This window comes from Vulpes lagopus, chromosome 8, assembly GCF_018345385.1.
Source record: "Vulpes lagopus strain Blue_001 chromosome 8, ASM1834538v1, whole genome shotgun sequence".
NCBI classification, from domain to species: domain Eukaryota; kingdom Metazoa; phylum Chordata; class Mammalia; order Carnivora; family Canidae; genus Vulpes; species Vulpes lagopus.
In genome coordinates, this window is record NC_054831.1 from 63589797 (window position 1) to 63608961 (window position 19165).

The 19165-nt window shown below is 37.0% G+C and overlaps 1 protein-coding gene across 2 annotated transcripts in view; it reads left to right on the forward strand.

Moving 5' to 3' along the window:
* The window catches only part of SPAG6 (sperm associated antigen 6), a 67237-nt gene that overhangs the window by 23884 nt on the left and 24188 nt on the right, over positions 1-19165 (forward strand). For both annotated transcript variants that reach the window (XM_041764796.1, XM_041764797.1), the window contains exons 5-6: positions 17212-17417; positions 18276-18449. In XM_041764796.1, the coding sequence (XP_041620730.1) occupies positions 17212-17417; positions 18276-18449 (380 nt within the window). The remainder of the gene's footprint in view (positions 1-17211; positions 17418-18275; positions 18450-19165) is intronic.

Sequence of the window (19165 nt, forward strand, 5' to 3'; positions counted from 1 at the left end):
CTTAGTTTCTGTATGACCTTGAACATGGCTTTTAAACTTCCTGAACCTCACTTAACTTCCTCATCGGCAAAAGATGGCACCTGAAAGTAGGTGTTTCAGAGATTTACTGCGAGCACAATGAGATAATATATGCAAAGCACTTAGACCAGTAGGCACATGGTAAATATTCAATAAATATAAGATATTAGTATTAATACTGAAGGTTGGAGAAGACATGATGTTTATACCCATTGGTGAAGACATACAAATTATATAAACTTGTAGAAAGCAGCTTGGCAAAACTAAGTCGTGAAAGAGTTCATGGCTACTCTAAAAAGTCTGCTTTGGGAATTTATCCTAAGGAAAGCATTCCATAGAATGAAAAAGTTATATTCATGCAAATGTTATCATAGTATTATTTATAATATCAAAAACCCTCAAATATTGGGCAGGAATTTAGCAATTAAATTGTGGTAGTTTTTACTTAATGGAATTTCACTTGGCAAATTAAAAAGTTAATTATGAATCCTACATAGTAACACGGAAATGTGATTGTAATGTAAAAAAGAGATAAAATTACATATTGCAATTATAATAATATAAAAATAAGTTTTTTATGTGGACACAAATTTTTTTTAAACTTTCCTCTTTTTTTTTTTTTTTAAAGATTTATTTATTCATGAGAGACAGAGAGAGAGAGAGGCGGAGACACAAGGGAGAGGGAGAAACAGGCTCCATGCAGGAAGCCTGATGCAGGACTAGATCCCGGGTCTCCAGGATCACACCCTGGGCTGGAGGCAGCACTAAACTGCTGAGCCACCTGGGCTGCCCGTGGACATAAATTTCAAAGAAATACACGTTTGTGTTACTAGGGTGATAGAATTAAGGATATATTTGTTTTCCATATTTTTAAGTGTGTGTGTATGTATAAAACAGTAGGTACCACTTACTGAGTACTTGCTGTGTGCCTGGCTCTGTGCAGTATGCTTCAGATACATTATGTCATTTTGATTACTGTTACTCCATAGGGTGGGTATTACCCTGTTAAACAGAGGAAGAAAATGTAACTTAGAGAGGGTGACTCAAAGTTGCCTAAATGGTGGAACCTGAATTTGAGCCTAAATATGTCTGACTTCAAAGCCCATGTTAACCACAGACCATAACAGCTTCACTCAATATTTCTTAAAAGAGCGAAGAAGGAATTAAAAATGGAAATAGGAAGAGGTTCTCCCATGGTTATGTTTAATTTGGTTCTTAAAATGGCAACACTATTAGAGACAAAAAGGGAAGAAAATGATGCAAAAATAAGTGGAGAAAGAAAGCTATTGTCATGCCTAGAACAATTCTGAATTAGTATACTAAAATGATTTTCTGGGGCATCTGGGGGGCTCAGTCGGTTAAGCATCTGGCTCTTGGTTTCAGCTCAGGTCATGATCTCAGGGTTGTGGGATTGAGCCTTACATCTGGCTCCCCGCTGATCAGAGAGTCTGCTTCTCTCTCCCTCTCCCTCTTCCCACCCCCCACCCCTGCTCACTTACTCTCTCTTTCTCTCAAATAAATAAAATAAAATCTTAAAAAAGTATATTTCTTTAATATCTGGATTTTGGTTTTCCAAATAGGGTCACCTAGGACTATTCTTTAATATATGTTGATTGAGGAAACTAAGGTAGTTTTTTTGTTTTTAAGATTTATTTGAAAGACAGTTGGGGCAGGGAAGGGACAGAGGGAGAGAGAGAGAGAACCTTGAGCAGACTACCCACTGAGCATGGAGCCCAACATGACACGAGACTTGTTCCCATGACCCGGAATCATGGACCTGAGCCAAAATCAGGAGTTGGATGCTTAACCAACTGATCTGCCCAGGCACTCCTAAGGCAGTGTTTTAAATCAGAAGCTGGTTACCATGAGAAACTGGTTATCATATTTAGTTTTGGGTTTTGCTGTTGTTGTTGCATGTGGTCAGAGGACTTTATGGCAAATAGATCGTAATATGAGTATTTCAAAAGGCGGTGCAAAGGAGCTTTGAGAGACTGCCGTACAGATACATTGTCAGGCAGGTGCCTATAGATAACCTTTTCTCTATCTCCCTTTTGTTGAGTCTGAGGCTAAATGATTATAGTTCATAAATAGAATCTGTCTTAGGGATTCCATTCCAATTTCTTGCTATAATCTGGCTCCCACATGGAATTCCCACTGTAATTTCAATATTTCACAGTAGTTAGGGATCTGGGACCCAGAAGCTCCCAGAAGAGATTACTGCATAGATTTCTCAGAAGGAAAGGGAATTGTTACCCAGTAGGCAGTAAAAGAAGTCATCACTCACATCCTGAATTAGTGAAAATAGAGGGTTTACCTCTAAATAACCTGGTTTCTTTTTCAATGATTTCCTAAAAATAGAATAAGATTAATCGGAGGACACTCAGTGTTTTCTTCTTAGAATTAGGAGAATATTTCATAGACAGTTCAGGAAATAGAAACCTTAAGTGGAGATGCAAAAGAGATAAAGTGTACCTGTAAGGGCAATAGAAGGAAAACGTTTTGTGTCTCAGAAACAAAAATAAAGTAAGCATGCAATTAGAAGAGAAAAATCAATAGGTACCATCTGACTTGTTCTTACTTGAAAGATACAACTTCTAAAAATTATTTCTATGAGTAGATTTTAAAGCATTTTAGATAATCAAAGGGAACTGGAGACGAACAATCCGAAATGGTGTGGGTTTTTTATTTTTTAACTCTGTGTGAATCATATCATTAAATTTCTGTGGTTGAATCACCAGTTATTGAATATACTTGACATATAGACCTCTTACTTGGAAGATAAATAAACTATTTCTTTGTTTTCTCCTGCTTTTTAAATAAAAGCTGAGATAAATCCTTAGATTGGTTCTTTCTTCTTCCTTCTCTCTGGATTCTCCCAGTCTGCAGCATTATTCTATTAACATATTTAACTCATCCATATTGACTTCTCACTGTATCTGAGGATTAGTCTTGCTTTTGGAGATAATAGAAGGATGAGGCGAGGAGCCTGAGTGGACTAAAAGTGTGAGGGGGGAGGAAGAATGAACCATGGGGCTCTGCAGGTGCAGGGCTTCCACCTGGAGGGGCCCAGAGGAGTGTGTCGCCCTCTCCAGGCCCTGCTCCCCTGCTCCCCACTGGCAGCCTCTCTCTGGCTTCCTTACTGTGGTAGCACAGCAGCTTCCCGGAGGAGCTGCTTCCAGTGACCTTGAATCAAGGGTGTGGGAGCAGGGAGGGTAGCACTTGGGACTAAGGTGAGAGCAATAGCCTAGCTGAAAGCATGAGGAAGGAGGAACCATACCAAGGTTTTGTAGGTATGATTTTCCACATTTCTACTTAAAAATAAGTTTTAAGTGTTTATTTTGGAAGTTTTAGCTAAATATGCCATCTCTTTATATACTTTTGCTGTCTCAGAGTAAACTTTGTTCTCAAGCCCAGCAAAAGGAATATAGTACATTTGGTTAGGTGTCCTAAAACATTTTAATCATTGCTATAATTGTCATATTATATAGATGAGGAAACTGAAGTAGAGAGGGGAAGGATTTATTCTGGCCCGGCAGCAATTTATGATGGAACTGTCTGGCAATTACTCAGAATCTTTCAGAGATTCTTCCTTTTTATAGTGTGAGTATGTAAAGTGTTTGAGAGCTCATCATTCTTCATTTTAAGCTCCTCATTGTATCTGAAAGTCTTGCCAGATACTTCTGTTTTTAATCCCTCATGGCTGGTTTCCACATGTGTGACTATCCTTTCTCCTATAGACTTGATTGATGTCCACAGGACTAAATCAAATGAGAGATTTCCATCCCAGCTCAGTGGCAGTTAAGGAGATGAGACTCCCAGGATGAGCGGTGCTGGCAGGAACTGGCTGGTTTGGATACTATAGAAACATTTAGTAGATTATATTCTATTTGCCTAATAGATAATATAAAGAAGGGATCCAGATCAAGCTGGCCAGCCTGTTTCTTTTTTATCTTTATGTAGAATGATGACATGATAAATAGAGAAAATAATTTTAAAATTCAGAGTTTTGCAAATATTCTTCTCATACCACCCATCTATCAATACCAATAGGCTAAACCATGTGGAACAGCCTTAGGAAGCAGTAATTAATTTTTGAAAAATCCACATATTCATGACAAATATCTGAGATAACCAGGGACTTTGTACTGTGTGGATGAGGGGGTGAAGGGGACTACAGCCTGATAATTAAAAATTATTTTAAAAGTCCTACAGATGACTATCTTTACTGATGCCTGTAGACAATGATGTTGATTTCTGTACTGTCTTTTTCTTTGTACAACTTGTTTTATCTTGGAGGGGTCAAGGAACACATGAGCATCTGATGTATATGAGTTTGTATGTATTACCTGTTATACCTATTTTGATCCTAACATTGATTTCCACAAATACCTTTTCTACGTATTTAAGTGTTGGTGAAAAAAAGATAAAGTGCAAATAAATGTCTTATCCATGTGCTTTTGTCATGGAGGCCAAATATGTTAAAGTAACACTTTAATTATAACTTTACTTCAGTAGTTACCTCCTTTGATAGTCATTTTTAGGATTAGTTTGTGTGCTAGCTAGAAGAAAAATATGTTGTGAATTCTTCTGTATTTTCATTTATTGTGATTTTTAAAGTTATACACTCTTGTTTGCTAAAATCTTCTGAGATTTTTTTCATGCACTTTTTTTTAGAATTTAGAATATGAAACAATAACATAATTCTGTAATCTCAGATTCCTAAGTCCTTGAGGCCTGTAACTTTATATATGAGGCTAGCAAACAATTTATTGCCATCATCATCATTGTAATCATCAAAAAGTATCTGAGGCACTTATGTGTATGTTACCATGTCTTCAAAGTAAAATAAGTTGGCTAATATCTTACCTCCAGGACTTTATAATGTAAGGTAGAAAAATTGATAGAGATGAGTATAAAAGTCATCCAGACAGCTGGGCACATTAGACAGAAATGTGCTGTCCTAAGAGTACATATAAAACACTGGGTGATTCTAAGTTGGACCAAGCAAAGGGTGAATGACAAGTCAAGCTTTTTGTGCCATTGCAGAAAGGGCAATCTTTATATTATTCATAAGAACCTCGTTACATCCAGATAACCACTGGACAGACTTTGGGCATCGAAATAAAAAGAAGTGACATTGATAGTACACTTATAGGAGAAAGGAAAGTCCTACTCATCAAAATATTTGCTCTACTTGATGTCATCTAATATTCTTTTAGTCTGAGGCTTTGTTTTCTGTTTGGAAATATCTGCACAAGAAATGTCACTAAATTGTGTACTGAGTAGGTAAAGACAAGGGTATTTGTAACCTATTAGTTTAGAAAGAAATCAAGTTTGAACAGTACATCATAACATATTTTTGGAGTTTGAACAAAAGCATTTTTCAAACTTGATTTATTTTCCAATCACTAGCATATAAAACTGTCCAACACCCTTTAGATATTGAGGGGAAAAAACTTTTTTATTTATATTTGTAATTTTCAAAGTTCATTAGTCATCGTGTATTTGGCTGAAATTTGAAAGTACTGCAATTAAGCCTTTAATAAACATCTGCAAGAGAATTACTTCTTGAAAGCTTAGGACTTTGTTAGCATAGAATTATACTTTGAGGCGAGACTGGGTGGCAAAGTCAGCTGAGCCTCAGAATCTTGGTTTCAGCTCAGTTTGGGAGGGGTGGTGAGATCAGCCCCACCACAGGCCCCTGGCTCAGTAAGAAGTCTGCTTGAGATTCTCTTTCTGCCCCTCCCCCTCACCTAAAACAAAAAGAATTGTATTTTGAAATAAGTCACGTTCATCATCTTATCCTACCATAAATTTTAAAATCCACTGTCTACAGGGAAAATACTGTATAATTACCATGTTATCTGGCTGATTTTGCAGTTAACTTTTAGGGCCTACTTTGCTCTCCTCTGTGGCTATAGATGAATGAACCAGCTTGCTAGAAAAATGCAGTGTAAATTAATTGCATTAGAGTATTTTGCTCAAGATAGGACCTCTGGCCTTGAAAAAGTGTTAACTGCAGTTATTTAACCATTTGTGTGATTATTCTATTATAAGCCATTTCTCTATATCTCCTTTGATTTTATTTTATTTTATTTTTTTATTTTTTATTTTTTTTTTTCTCCTTTGATTTTAAACTACAGTTTTACCAATATGGTACTGCACTAGTCACACGTTATTGTCACATACTTGAATGGTGGGTAGGGCATCTAAGGAACTAAATTTCTGTCTACCTCTAACATAAATTTAAAAATCGATAACCAATTACTGGTAAGTTTTTAGGTATGATCGAAGCAACATAGGCATGGGAATCTACTTTTTCAGCTGTAAATTTTTTGAAATCTAAATACAGATCGAGTTTTTCCAATGAAAATTTAGAAGCCAAGTTGAGATGCAGCAAAGTGCAAAATATCCACTAAATTCCAAGACTTGATGTGGAAAAAAAAGTGAAATATCTCATTAAAAATTTTGAATATTGCTTATATATTGAAATTATAATATTTTGGACATGTGTTAAAGGATGTATTTTATTAAAATTAATTTCACCTATTTCTCTGTTTTTACAAGATTTTACTCATTTATTTGACAGAGAGAGGGAGAGGGAGAGAGAGAGTCCAAGCAGGGGAAGTAGTAGAGGGAGAAGGAGAACAGGTTCCCCATTACGCAGGGAGTCTGATGTGGGGCTCAATTCCAGAATCTTGAGATCATGACCTGAAGTGAAGGAGGGCACTTAATAGACCGAGCCACCCAGGTGCCCCTAATTTCACCTATTTCTTTTTGCTTTTTAAATGTGGCTACTAGAAAATTCTATTTTATTATTTTTTTAATGCTGGATTCCTTTCTTGAATTATCTAGCTTTCTAAAGTTTTTTCTTTTTTCTTAAGATTTTTTTACTTATTTATTTGAGAGAGAGTGAGAGAGAACATGAGTGGGGGGAAAGGACAGAAGGGGAGAGAAAGAAGCAGATTCCCCACTAAGCAGGGAACCTATCAGTAAGCTCCATCCCAGGACCCCAAGATCCTGACCTGAGCCAAAGGCAGTGCTTAACTGATTGAACCACCCTGGCACCCCACTACTAGAAAATTTTTAATTATATATGTGACTCGCATTCCTATTGGACAGTACTAACTTAGAATTAGCACCCTATGCTTTGTGTTTATTTGTTAAAAGGCAATATACTGGTAATGCTGTGGTCTTAAAAAGTCATATACATAATATTCATCTTTTTTTAATCAGTAAAACTAAACTGTAGTATACAGTAAATTAAGGAATTCAGAACTAAAAATACCATTTAGGGAGAAGTAAGTGATGATTCAACTTCAAGTAATCTCTTACTCAATGTAAGGACTAAAATGTACTTTATAAGATAAGTGGCCAGACTGCCAAACTCACACTTGGTGAGACATGATGGTGGAGACATTTACTTATAAAATAAACAATTTTGCAGTACATATTAGGTTGCTGTATATTAGGTTGACCTACATAAAATTACCTATATTCAATTGGTTTTGATTGAACAAAAACAGAAGTTTATGTGGTTTAATCTGAAAATATCAAGAACCTCAGAATGCCTAGGTGGCTCAGTGGTTGAGCATCTGCCTTAGACTCAGGTCGTGATCCCAAGGTTATGGGATCGAGTTCTGCCTCAGGCTTCTCATAGGGAGCCTGCTTCTCCCTCTGCCTATGTCTCTGCCTCTCTCTGTGTGTCTCCCATGAATAAACAAAAAAATATATTTTTAAAAAAACCTCAAAAAATGTCAACACTCTTCCCCTTAGTAATTGTAGCTCTGGGCCACTATCAGAAGTAAACACACACGTGCATGTATGTTTGTGTAACCTGTGGAGTTCTAGATGTATGTATGTATGACCAGTGGTAGCCAGCCTCCAAGATGCCCCACAGAGGTCCTGTGTCCTGGTATTCACACTCTTGTATAGGCCCCTCCCACATCATACTAGGATCAGTCTGTGTGGCCACTAGAATATGGCAGAAACGATGGTAGTTACCTCTGAGAATAGGTGACCAGCTGTCAGAGAGGTCTCTGTCCCAGGGTCTTTCTCCCTTTCTGTCTCTCATCACTTATTCTGGGGAAAGCCAGCATCTATGACAATGGGGATAGTCAGACAAGCTAGGGAAAGGCCCACATGGTGAGAAGCAGAGGTCCCTCAACAACCAGCAAGAAACTGGAGCTTCCCAACAACTACACTCAGCTGAGTGAGCCTGGAAGCAGATTGTCCCCACAATGTGCCCTCAAATGACTACAACCATTTGTGTGACACCAACTTCATGAATAACTTGGAGCCACAACCACCCAGCTAGGCTGCTGCTGGATTCCTGACCCACAGAAAATGTGAGATAATAGATGATGATGTTTGAAGCTGCTGAGTTTGGGTCATTTGTTACACAGCAATAAATAACATACATAATCTTTAATGCACAAAGAGGTTCACTCTGCTGTACTTTATAATGGCCCAAACTCAAACCACGATTTAGAACAAAAGAATGTTCTAAAGCAGGGAAATGGTTAAGTAAATTATGGCATGTATTTACTCATGGGGGTATTATGCAATTATTAAAAATATCAGGCAGGATCTATCCTTAGGAATAGAGGCGGGCAGTGGAAGCCCATGGGTAGCTTCTAGGAACTAATCAGAGGGAGTCACACCAAGAATGTTGGACCAGGGGCCACCTTTATAAATGCACGGAGCAAACTTTCTAACCATCCAGTGTTTCGTTTCCCTTTTCTGTTTCCTCTGTGTGTGTGCTTGTAGAGAGCACCAGCCACCCTTGCCTGTCCAGCCTCTTCAGCAGCCAGAGCAACTTGAAGGCAGGGACTTAGCACTGGGCTAGAGCAAAGAAAGCGTGCCAGGGATGTCACAATCATAAAATGCACCCTTTCCACTTCAGTTTACTTTTTTTGAAGTGCGAAGCAAAACTGTAAGCAGAGTGAAGCTACAACCGCCGCCTCAGCATTATAGACTTATCCAGCAATTGGAAACAAATGAAAGTATTTCTAGATACAAAAAGTATATTTTGTAAAAGATCTGATTCCCAGGAATTTAGTATCCGTTTTCTTGTGGATGGAGCACTATAAACTCTCTCTGTAGCTTTTGCCTCCTATTTGGCTTAGTCTTAGCTGTGAAGTTGTTAATAAGTCAAAAACTAAAGATTGCCAAAATTTGGGGGTTTTAAAAAATTGCTCTAAATCTTATGTTACTTGTTGACTTTCAAGGCCATGCCCAAGTCTTTCTCATTTCCCATATTTTCTTTCTCTTGCCTCCACTTCTTTTTCTCACAGTATTTTGAAGCTGCTTTTTATATTTGAGCCTGTAAGTGTGCAGTCCATCCCAGCTGATTGTAATTTCTTACTACAGCACCATTAACTCCAGATCAATGGCTTACTTGACTCACTTGACTTTTTAAAAGAACCAGAATTATTTAACCTTCAAAGCATATGTATGTACGTTAACCCTTAATCTCTCAAACACTCCACCCATGTGTATGAGTTAGACTGATGGCTCTGAGGATTGGAGAGACATGGTGTGGAAATAATGTAGGAAAAATGGCATCTGTGAGGTGGAGGAGATAAATAAAAAATCATATATTAGGCTCTTTCATAATTATATGAAAATTCTCTCTCCACCCCTTTCTCACCCTGCAACTGGAGAGGTCTATCTCTCAGCTCAGAATTATAGATATCATGAGCCTTGTTATCTACAGAAGGATGTTGCCTCTCTTAGATGTGTTGGTGAAGAATAAAGCCAGCCTCCATGATGGCCCCTCAACCCCCAATGGTGCCCACCTCCTCCTACTCACATCCTTGTGTAGCCTCCTCCCACATTTCACTGGTGAAATATAGCAGAAATGATGGTATGTGACTTCTGAGGTTAGATTATGAAAGACTGCAGGCTTTGTCTTGGGTTCTCTCTTTTGGATCACTCACTCTGGGAAAGGCCTCATTATAAGCTGCCTATGGAAAGGCACCAGAAATGGGGAGGACCCAATGAAGTCTTCTTCAACACCCAACATATAAGGAGTGTGCTTAGAAGCAGATCCTCTAGACCCAGTCAAGTGCCCCACCAGTGAAAGGCCCCACCCTGAGACACCCAGCTAAGCTGCTTCCAGATTCCTGAACTACAGAAACCATGACATGGTGTTTCCTGTTTCAAGCAGCTAAATTGGTGTGATTCGTTACATAGTAGTAGATCACTAAGCAGTAGATTAGCTGGGTTAGACCAAAACCAGGACAAATTTCTTCCACTTTGGAAATGCCATTCCTAAACTCATACTGGAGTATGGTCAGTATATAACCAGCTTTGGCAATTGCCAACACCATATTTGCTTTTGCTATAGTTTTACCAAATCATGAAAAATTTGGTTGAATGGGGTGACTGATTATTCTAATACAAGATTATCATAAGTGTGTAGCCAAATTTTAAATGTATTTTTAACCTGCTTTATTTCAAAAAGGTTTTGAAGTGATAGTGATACATTTTATGGCCAGATGCAAAAACCATCCTGTCTTTAAGTGGATAAACAGGGCCACCTGAGTGCAGAGAAATGATGATTCATGACTTTCTTTTAGCTTTTTTTTTTTTTTTTTTTTAAGATTTTATTTATTTATTCATGAGAGACACAGAGAGAGGCAGAGACATAGGCAGAGGGAGAAGCAGGCTCCCTATGAGAAGCCTGAGGTGGAACTTGATCCCATGACCTTAGGATCATGACCTGAGCCAAGGCAGATGCTCAACCACTGAGCCACCCAGGTGCCCCTCTTTTTAATATAACTTTTTGTAGGGCTTAGAAACAGTGAGTTAAATGTGGTGTTTGAAAAAATAATTTAAGAAACAATAAAATTAAAAGAAATTAGAGTTCCTGAGATGTTTGATTTACCTAATTATTTCTGAATGAGTGTGCTAAATTCGTAATTTTTCTTCTTCTTTTTTTCCTTCGGAGAGTCTCTTCATTTTGAGACCTTTTGATGAGTTCTCCTGATCACTTAATTTTGCTCAAAGTCTTCTCTCCTACATCTCCAGTATGAGAAAAATTAGTTAAGTATTGGAATATATGTTTAGGTTAGTTCTTTTTTTTTACAGGCCAACTTTTAAATTTTCATCGGTTTCCTGAAATTTGCCACTGAATTTATTTTATTTTATTTATAAATAAAATAAATCATGTTCTTTTATGACTCCAAAAATCAAAGGTAGAAAGGACATTACTTTTCCACATTCAGAAGGCCTCCCACAGGTCATTTTAGAAGGTATGAATTTTAAGCCCAGGGTTGTGAAGTGATGGTTACAGGCTGTAGATGGCCCACAGATGAACAGGGTTTATATGGCTTGCATTATATTGTCTCACAGAGTGTTCTTAAAAAAAAAAAAATTGCCAACACTTAAAAACTGGGCAATTTCACATTAAAAATCAGATTTCTGGCTTCTCTTGAAAAATTATAGGCCTATATTCTCACATAGCAACCCTGGACTCAAGCTAAGTAATTGCTGCTGCTTGTCGCTGGTGCATATACTTTTCCTGCTTTGTACTGCTACCCCACTTAGTATTTTTCTTACACCTTCTGTCTTCACTTATTTGACTTACTTGCCTGGGCCCTGTGGACATGTGAGTTTGCCACTCCAGATCTAAACAAACAACCTTCCCCAGCAATTAAGAGGAGGACTTGAAGCCAGCAAGCCTGTGTGAGCTGAGCCCTGTTAAAACAAAATCCCTTTTCCCTGACTTCCCTGTTACAGTCATGCCTGTTATATATGCTGATGGGCATTCCTGTCCTCCTCTTGTCAACATAAAGTCATTTCTAATATTCCATTAATCCAGCTTTAGATAGCATTAATTTTATGAATGTTGTTGTCCTTTATGCGGTGTCTTTTTGTTTTATGATGGAAGTATACTGAGTATTTTTGATTTTACTAAATTAATGTTTTTGATCCATTGAAGTTGTAACACTTCACACCTGTTAGAGTGTACTGCAAATTCAGCCTTTATTTTGTTAGGAAAAGAAAAACCCAAGACAAAAGCCCAGGTCCCAAGAACAGCACAGAATAAAATTCTTAAGAAAAGGCAACTGTGTGAGAAGCAATGAGTTCTCACCCAAAATTTTCATATTAAGAATACACAAAGAATTGTAGGCACATAACCCCTTACAAATATTATTAGAAAGGATCATGGAAAAACTGAGAGTCAGAAGTGTGAAGGGTGACCACCCTTGTCATGGTCCCAGGGAGGAGGCTACCTTACATCCTTCACTCAACAATGAGCTGTTCATGAGGCCCAATAGAACCAGTTATTCCTTTACTGAAAGCAGCTGACCATCAGATCTGAGGATTGTATATTCAGTTGTCCATATGTCTGCAATAAATGGCTTTCATTATTATTTATGAAAAAGGGAAGTGCTATTGTATAGTTTTATACCCTCTGACAATTTGCAGTCTAAAATATTGTTACAAATTAATAATGTTTCACATTTTAAAAATAATATTTTAACTTAAATGTAATAAGGGCATACATTAAGACAAGAGGGCAAGTGTAAAAGAGTAAATGGATAGTATTTCTACTATATATTAGTAATTTTCAAAAGATTTCCAATTTTCAAAATGCTTAAAGGAGGCATACCCCACCATTTTTATTTTTATTTATTTATTTTTGATGAAAGACAGAGAAGTAGGCTCCCTGCAAGGAGCCTGATGTGGGACTGGATCCCAGGACCCTGGGATCACATGCTGAGCCAAAGGCAGACGCTCAACCACAGAGCCACCCAGCTGTCCCCATACCATTTTTTTTAAATAGAAAATTTCTTCTATCTTGAGAAATAAGCTAAAATGTTTATATTTTTCCTTTATAGTAGCATTATTAGTATAGTTAGCATAGCAGTGGCTGTGTGTATGGACAAAGACATGTTCATATTTCTTTTACTTAAAAAAATTATAATCACATCAAAGAAAATTTGGCAAATTGAGAAGAAAAATATATCAGCAATAGTACCATCAATCCACTATAAATCCTGTTAGTATATTGGTTATATTAACATAACCCTCTTTCTCTGCATTTTTCTTTGTATAACTACTTCTAATATTGCTTGTTATCTAACAGGATGATTATGTGAATGTTATTGCATAAGATTTATTTTTTAAAAGTGAACTTTTAAAGTTATATTTAAAATTTTAAATGAAGCTATTTTCAGGCACTGAGATAAATTTCTTGACTCACTGCTTTTCTTTGGTCAAACCTGTAATGAGCATGTGAGTCTGTGTATATCAATCTTTGATTTCATGAGTATGAAATTATTGAACAACCAAAACTAATTTTCAAATTAGAGTTAGAAATGAACTCCAAGAGATTTCTTTTATGGGAAGGAATTTTTTAAGGGCAGAGGGAGGAATTTTTAAATGTACCAGAATTTGCATGTGCTTTGGTTACCATTGCTTTTTTCAGAATAGAAAAGCATAGGACAAAAGAAACCGGGAAAAGGAAGTAATGTGGGAGGGCACTGCCTGCGACACTCCTACATATGCATTTTCCCCAACCACTCCACAGACTTGACTCCTAGCTCTTCCTTGTAGTGGTCTGTTTGTGCATTCACCCTGAGCCAACTCTGCTCGAACAGAAAAGTATTTTACTCTATACTGCTTCTCCAAGATCTAGCCAAGTTTCTAGCACATAGTATAAGCACTTAATGAACACCCTATAACCAGAGGAAGAGAGGAAAATATGTAAATATACCAAGCATGAAAGAGGACAGGATTATTGTGATGTTTTGGCTGTAAGTTACAGAATATCAAGTACAAATGGCCTAAAAATAGGGACATTTTTTATTTTACGTGACACACAAGTTCAGAGTCAGGGCAGTTCCAAGCTTGGTTATGCAGCTGAACAGTGTCATGGAGGACACAGATGTTTTTCATTTCTGTACTCAACCATCCTCAGAATATTGGTGATTTCTTCCGTTAACATTGCAAGATGGTTGTAAGAGTTCCAGATGTCATTCATACACTTGACCATGTCCAGCAAAGAGTTGGTGTTTTTTTCTGTGTGTATCTATTGATGACAGAGAACAAAACCTTTCACAGAGCCTTCTAGTTGACTTCTACTCACGCCTTGGCTGACAAAGACTACTGTGTAGACACCAACAGTGACTGGCACAGAAATGCCAGAGGAAGCAATAGTAGGCAAGAGGAAAGATATGCCATAGGAAAAAGGGTGGTGACAGAGGCAGGATGAAAGAGTCTGCAGTATATGTAATATAGCACAGCATGCATTCTCTAGGCCTGCTGTATTCTTTCTTGTATATACACTGCCTTCCTTATACCTTATATGTGTAGGAAGGTAGTTGAATATTATAATTTATAAATAACAGTGTGTTTCTGATCCCAGGTTTTATAGAACGATATATATCTGGAGATGTGATGTATATGACATCTCAAGTACAGAACTGGGAGGCCTAACCCATGTTGTTGGAAGCTTCATTACCTTCACAGTAAATCTTTCTCCAGTGCCATCACTGGCCTTCCCCACATTTAACATCACTACTCTGGAGAGAATAGAAAACAGCTGAGAATGGGATTGGGTAACAAGTCAGAAGGACAGAGTTTGTTTTCTTATGAACATACAGAGTTCAGGAAAAGGAGGATATGGCACTCTAAACAGTTATTCAACAAAAGGATAAAATGCATGGAAATTACAAAGATAGTAGATTTTTTTAAAAAAGAACCTTAGTTATTATTAATAATACTTTTAAACAGTTATAGTTTATGGCACATTCCTACTCTTAGAAAGTATAAATAAAAGTGAGCAAGCATAAGTAGATGAACTAATCTTTATACTCTCTCAAAATAAAATGTGCAGCCCATTACAGATCTCCCTCATCTTACAATAGGGTTATGTCCTGGTAAATCCATTGCAAACTGAAAATATCCTAAGTTGAAAATGCATTTGCTAGACCTAATCTACTGACCATCATAGCTTAGCCTGGCCTACCTGAAATGTGCTAAAAACACTTAAATTAGCCTATAGTTGGGCAAAATCACCTAACACAAAGCTCATTTTATAATAAAGTGCTGCATATCTTGTGTAATTGGTTAAATACTGCAAGTGAGAACTGGAATGACTGTGCGGGTGCAGCATGGTTGTAACCCTATTGGTTATTTAGCCTAGTGATCATGTGGCTGACAGAGCTGAGGCCTGGGGCCACTGCCCAACATCACGAGAGAGTATTGTACTGTGTATGTATCACTAGCCTGGGAAAAGATCCAAATTCAAAATTTAAATTGCAATTTCTGGGCAGCCCGGGCAGCTCAGCAGTTTAGCGCCACCTTCGGCCCAGGGTGTGATCCTGGAGACCCCGGATGGAGTCTCACTTCGGGCTCCCGGTACATAGAGCCTGCTTCTCCCTCTGCCTCTCTCTCTCTCTCTCTCTGTGATTATCATAAGTAAATAAAAATTTAAAAAAAAAAGTTGAAAAACCTTAAGCCAAACCATCCTAAGTTGGGGACTGTCTGTGTATATATTCAGGTGCCCTTAAATATGTACACATTAAGTTAATATTACCATACAACACCTGTATAATTTGGACTGAACTGAATTAAGTAGCATGTTACTAATTAACATAAAATATGAAAATTATATCTATAAGTTACATATAATATCACACTTTATGCTTTCTTTCCATTTCCCTTGGGTAGGGGTGGTAGGAGAAATAAAGTAATCACCTGTTTCATCTGCTGTCTTATTGGTCTTCGGGCAGTTGCAGTAGAATCCCAGAGAACCCTCTGAGGAATCTGTTATATTGCCAGGTTGATATTCCAGTCTGTTGCTGTTGTCTTTTTTTTTTTTTTTTTTAACCATCTTCCTCTTATCTTCCTCTTGTTCTCAAGATTACATGTTAGCTTCCCATTGTATTTCATATTTCACGTTAGATTTTTTCAAATTGAAATATATTTGCTAATCAATGTAGTGTTAATTTGTAGAAGTGTGTCATCTGCACCAGAGTTGAATGAGTCTGGCACATAATAACCTTTCGTTGATACATGTTTAATGAAAGCATGAATGAATCATTTATATAATAGAACTTCTAGGATAATTATAATAATTGAAGGAAAACAAATATTGGACACTATAACCTGTGTTTTCTAACATTATTTCCTTTTAGAAAATGTGATATCGCCAATCTTTTGAAAAACTAAACACTGTATTTTTTTAATTAAAGACTTTAAGTGATATGCTAAATAGATATCTTAGCTTGGCTATTAAGACATAAATTGCTAAGGCACTACAAATCTGGGAAAATGAGAAAATAATTTGAAAAGAAGAGATTCTAGAAATGGGTATATGTGATTTAGTAAGAACGACCATGAATACAATGAGGGGAGAATCTGTAACTATGTATGGTGTTTTATGCTTCTCAAAAGGCCTATTTTTACATATATATTATATGGGTCTGCCTGCTTGTTTCCCATTCTCTATAATTTAAAATGTGTTATTTTTATAGTTTGTCTTGGACACATAAGCAAATCAGCATGTATACTCAAATGATTTTATTTCTGACATGTCAAATGGTTAAAATAAATTTATTCCTGTATCTAAACATTAACATTTACATATTAAAATATGTTGTTCAGTTGTGGATCTCATTTTATGTGTACAATGAAGGTACACCTTTTAATTCTGAGTAAGTTAAAAAAAATCTTTTAAAAGTATTATAAGATGAAAGGAATTTAAAAATTGACATTATTGGCACAAGATTCGTGCTAATGTTTACTCATGTAAATAGCACAAAATACTGCCTAATTAGTGTGGTTGGTAAATTTTTGGTACTTTAATTTTCTCTGTTATTGTAAACCATGCATAAAATGCTTGCCTATTGAGAAGTGCAGAATTGTCAGAGCTTAAACAGCTGACATCTGCTTACTCTCTTAAAAAAAAAAAAAAAAAGAATAACAAGCCATTTCAGCCTAATCTACCTCAAATGTGTTCATGTAAATGGAGGTCCATCTATTGACCTGTATTCTTTTCAGCTCAGGATTGGTCCACATGGTTTATGAAACCAGGAAGGCTGATTTGAAATGCAGATGTCGAGACAGTGAAGTACACCCTCCCCTTTTTTCTTTGCTGTATCTGTCAGGGTGAAAAATGGCTTGCACAAGGGTCAGTCACCCATACTCACTTAATTACTTTTCTTGGACCCACAGAACTGTCACAAGCTGTGGTGGATGCGGGAGCTGTTCCTCTTTTAGTACTCTGTATCCAGGAGCCAGAAATTGCTTTGAAAAGGGTTGCTGCTTCGGCCCTCAGTGATATTTCAAAGCATTCTCCGGAGTTAGCACAGACAGTAGTGGACGCGGGAGCCATTGCTCACTTGGCCCAGATGATCCTGAACCCTGATTCTAAATTAAAGGTATTTAAAAATAAGGTTGAGAAACAAATCAGGCTTCCAAGAAAATAGAAATGTGGGTAGGTTAATATTACTATACATTTAAAAATCATTAGTAAATTTATCATTGAAAACAGATACAGATATGTTATATATTTGGTCTTTTAATACATGAACCTTTTGCTATAAACATTAGATGGTAGACTTATCTGGTTAAAATATGTAGCATCGGTATTAACATTGATCATTAAAATAAGGAATTACATAATAATTGGATCTCAGGGTTGGAAGGTACCTAAAGTTCTTCTGGCCCACCACTATTATTATATTTACGTTTCTTATGAAAATTGCCATATTTATCTCAGTCTTTTTTATAGCTTTCTAACATTTGATCTTTAGTTAATAGTCAATTATACTTTCACATTCTAGTGGTTACATTCTATAAGATTTTAAAATTGTTAATGTTAACTAAGTAATGGAAAGCTGTTTGAAATGTTATCAGCATGATGCCAAAACTCAGATTATACTTTGCGTGATCATTTTTGTACTATATGTATCATAAATTAACAATGTGAGTATTAATTAAGGAATACTATTCATGCAAAGGTCATATTCTTCAATCATCTGCATAGATAAGAGATTTAAATAGTGTGCAGAAGAATGAAGGCATTTAATTTGGGAATTAGGGAATTTAAGAATTGACTATCTAGGTATGAGACCAGGAATTGACTGTCTCAAGACTCCTAAATCTAAGGTTGTGTTAGAAACATAATTGTTTTTTTCCTTTTTAAGAAGGAACTTGTGTGTGTATAAGGCTGTATAAATCAGAACTCCAGCAAGCCGTATGCCATGTTTTGTTTTATTTTGGTTTTTCCTTAACAGCGTCAGGTCCTTTCAGCTCTTAGTCAGATTGCAAAACATTCTGTGGATCTGGCAGAGATGGTGGTGGAAGCAGAGATCTTTCCAGTTGTACTTACCTGTCTGAAGGACAAAGATGAATACGTGAAGAAAAATGCTTCTACTCTAATTAGAGAGATTGCAAAACATACACCTGAGGTAAAAAAAAAAAAAAAATTAAGGTGTTAAAATACAGGAATATGTAGTTAGTTTTAGTTTTTAAGCAAAACATCAACTTGTTTACAGGGCATGAGTGCTGTGCCACATGATCTGGTCAGGGCTTCTCACCTCAGCAGTACAGACATTTGGGACTAGGTACTAGACATTTGTCGTGGGGCGCTGTCCCTGTGCACTGTCAGGTGGTTGTTGAGCAGCATCCCTGGCCTCTGCCCACTAGATGCCAGTAGCACCCCTAACCCTATCATGATAAAAATGTCTCCCTATATCACCAGATGCTTCCCAGAGGACAAAGGGCCCCTAGTTGAGAACCACTGAGTTATATCAATGGAGTTTGAATCTAAAATCTCAGTTTTTAATAATTGTCTGCTTTCCATTTCTAGACCTAGAGCAGGGGGTGGACTTTAGTCATCCTTGTCATTCTAGGTCAGCTGGGAGGAGTAAAAGAGAGATGCCTCCAGGTCTGAAGAGACCACACAGCCCACAGCCTAGTATAACCCCTCTACTAATTGCTTGAGTTCTCAGATGCTAAAGGAATCTGGGTGGATTCTGAAGTTGTATCTTTTTCTATGTGTATTTTGACTCATCAATTTTCATTTCACTCAACTTTAAAGTCCTCATTTTTTACGTCACCTAACATCTTCATTTGGTTGAGATTTTTCAGGACTGAAGTGCAATCAGCTAGTAGTCATTGCTAG